The 3,094-nt window shown below is 47.3% G+C and overlaps 1 protein-coding gene across 1 annotated transcript; it reads right to left on the minus strand.

Moving 5' to 3' along the window:
- Positions 1-2,129, minus strand: FSUBG_14104 (major facilitator; the record flags this gene model as incomplete). The annotated part of the gene is made up of 6 exons (XM_036679062.1): positions 21-368; positions 421-750; positions 809-1,524; positions 1,592-1,687; positions 1,741-1,906; positions 1,963-2,129. Coding segments are annotated over 6 exons (1,823 nt in total), but the record flags the coding sequence as incomplete, so codon positions are not given.
- Between the last annotated feature and the right edge of the window lie 965 nt (positions 2,130-3,094).

Here is a 3,094-nt window from a genome sequence, read left to right on the forward strand (position 1 = left end):
AGCCTCTTTAAACTACCCACAACCTTATTCCCGTCTCATTTTTTCCACTCTCTTGTTTCTGCCCTGCTGCAGCAAGCTGTTGCTCTGCAATCTCGTTTCTCTCGTCATCCTCCTTGGCTAGCTTAACATTTCGGAAGAAGAACATCATCAACAACAGTGGGATAGACAGGGACAGAGACCCAATAGCGAGGGTCTGTTGTGTCATGCGATAACTGAGGTTAATCGCATCACGAGTCTCAGTACCCAGCTCATAGCTTTGCGCAACTACAATTGAGCGGAAGATTGCCGTGCTGTTGGCCTTGACCTCTTCTGGTAGGTTTGCCGAGAGGCGGCGTGGAAGCAGGGTATTCCATAACGCTCCTCCAATACTTGAAATGCGTGTTAGTTGCTGGCTTGAAAGCGACCTCGCGTGAAACCTACCTGTTGCCAACGTTAGCACCGAATCCGGATGAGGAAAGGAACATGGCTGTTGCAATGCCAATCTCATGGTCTGGAACTGCGGCTTGTAAAGAGACCTGGAGTGGAACCTGGGCAAAGCCGCGGCCAAGGCCAAGCAGGACTTGTCCCGTGGTCAATGACGCTTCATTCGCGACTCGAACTCCGTCGATGTTTGTGAAGAAAGTCGGAAGTCCGTTGGCCAAAGCAACCATCAAGAAGCCGAGAACGATGAATGGTTTGGTGTGCTTGACAAATCGTATAGCCAAGCCAATGACAAGACCACCAAGGTTCAACGCAACACGTCGGGAATTGCTTAAACATGGTTAACATTGTAAATTATAGGCCTTGAGTTAGAGGGAGGGAGACTTACTCAATGCGGACTGCATGTCCGGGGGAATAACCACCAGCAACCTGCAAGAAACTAGATGCAAATGTTCGGTAAGTCGAGTCCGACATTGCGATCAAGCATACCGAAGCGCAAGCGAGTATGACGTTGCGGTTCTTGATCATGCGAAAAGGCACAATTGGTTTCTTAGCATATCGACCATCCCAGATCAAGAATACAACGAATGTCAAGACGCCGACGACTAACAAGATGATAGATGATGGTTCAGACCACTTGTCAGTGTTGCGTCTTCCGGTTATAGAGAGGGGAAGAAGAGTCATGGCGAGGCCCGCAAGTAACAAGAATGCTCCAACAATATCCAACTGGACGTAGAGAACTTGTCGAGCTTGGACAATCCAAGAAGCGCCCTTGGGTATCTCAGAGGCAGCGCGCAATGAAGTCCGCTTACTGACTATACCCCTCTTTCGTGCCCTCATACTCATAAACACCATAACGGCGATAGTTGGCAATGCGCAAAATGGCATAATTGCAGCCCACATGCCAAAGCCCCAGCGCCACGAGGACTTGAGCAGCATATGCTCGCCAAGATATGTGCCGGCGTACAAAGTTGGTATGGCAGCAAGTGATTCTGGGAGTGTAAAGAGGAAACCTCTGTTGATTAGCGATGTAACCTCGGCGATAAAGATCTGCTCGGTTATTGTCCACCAGGTATCGCCAAACGATTCGAAAATTCCACCAGCCTAATGTCCACCAGCCTAATGGCGTCAATCATTTCCGATACAAAGATAAGGCTGCGGTCTCACTTACAAGATATGTCTCGACATTACGGCACGCCGCATAGAGGACATTCGCCAGAGCCATGCTAATCGTGGCCCCAGCAAATCCCTGCGGTCGCCCAACGTGCTAGTACTCAGTTCGCCTCGGTTAAAGAAACAAGCAGCATTGAGGAAACTCACATCTGCAACCTTGGCCAAGAGTGGATAACCGACAATGCGAACAATGCCATGAACAACATTGGCCGTGGCAATAAGCGAATGGCCTTTGAAATGGCTGGTCGCGTATGGATCGTAAACTCCGGCGGAAGAAGCGGCAAAGACCATGCAGAAGTTCATGACAAACAGGCTGTAGTCACGAGTCAGCGTTGCCGACCATGGGCCCCGAGTTGGGAATTCACTCACCCGACGAACGCCAAGGTAAGCGGAAACTTGGTCCAGAGCTTGCGCAGAGCTTCTGTCGGAGCCATGACGGCATCTTGGTTGCTCTCTGAGTCAATTACAACACTGATATTGCTTTGATCCAAAGGCCCTCGGCCAGCAGGCGTGATCTCGCTCTTTTCTGCAGCCATCTTGAAATTTTGCATCGAGAAGTTTGCTTTCTTCTCCCAGGGGACGGCGTCTTCTTAAGTGTGCATCGGTACGAGGATTCCCCCATGCCAAGACGTGTCATCAGACCACCCAAGCGTGAACTAAAAGCGTAAATGGCCTAGATTGATAACTAGGACATCTTGGCATTTTATGCTTAACCTATTACAGTGCATCAACGGTTGAGATTATCTTATCAGATCCCTACATGCAGAAAAATTCTTTCTTACTACTAAGGAAAGTTTCTCCCTAGCTCTGTAGTGTAAAGTTATTTCCATAAGTAAATCTCTACTATTAACAGTTTTACAGCGATTGATGCGTTTAACCAAGCCTCGTCGGGAAAGATCAACATAAACGCTGATCAAGAGCGAATCTTAACAGCCATTCTGAGTCCCAGATCGACTACTTTCATGTGCCTAGTGAGAACTTTCCAGTCCTTAAGAGCGAGATAGACGTTGGAACCATCCCTGCTCCCCTGTTACAAGTTGTCGGTTCATGCCAATAGGGTATAAGGGTTGAACCCTCGTGGGAATAAAGCTCCATTCGCGGACCACGTTTCGGGGAATCTTTCACCCGTATCCACCAGGGCGCCATCATTTATCTTAACTATAATAACCGCGGCTGTTAAGAAGGTAATAGATATGTTTGAGTAAACACCTCTTGTCACTATACAAATTTGCTTAAGCATCAATGTCCCGGTGAAAGGTCTTGAAATGGTTAACTTCTAATGTTTTAATATTGAAAAATTAAATATCTCTGTAGCCAATACGCAAGATATAGCTAATAGGATCTTGCATATTCTAAACTAACACACTACCCCGTATAAACAACATAAACAAAGGAGAGAGGTTATATTAGTTCTATGGTGAAGATACTGACACTAAATACTAAAATAAACATGGGAATATTAGGCCTTTCCGCCCTGGCAGCATCGACAACCACAAATTGT

The sequence above is a fragment of the Fusarium subglutinans genome (genome assembly GCF_013396075.1).
Source record: "Fusarium subglutinans strain NRRL 66333 chromosome Unknown NRRL66333_c0000585, whole genome shotgun sequence".
In the NCBI taxonomy this organism is placed as follows: Eukaryota; Fungi; Ascomycota; class Sordariomycetes; order Hypocreales; family Nectriaceae; genus Fusarium; species Fusarium subglutinans.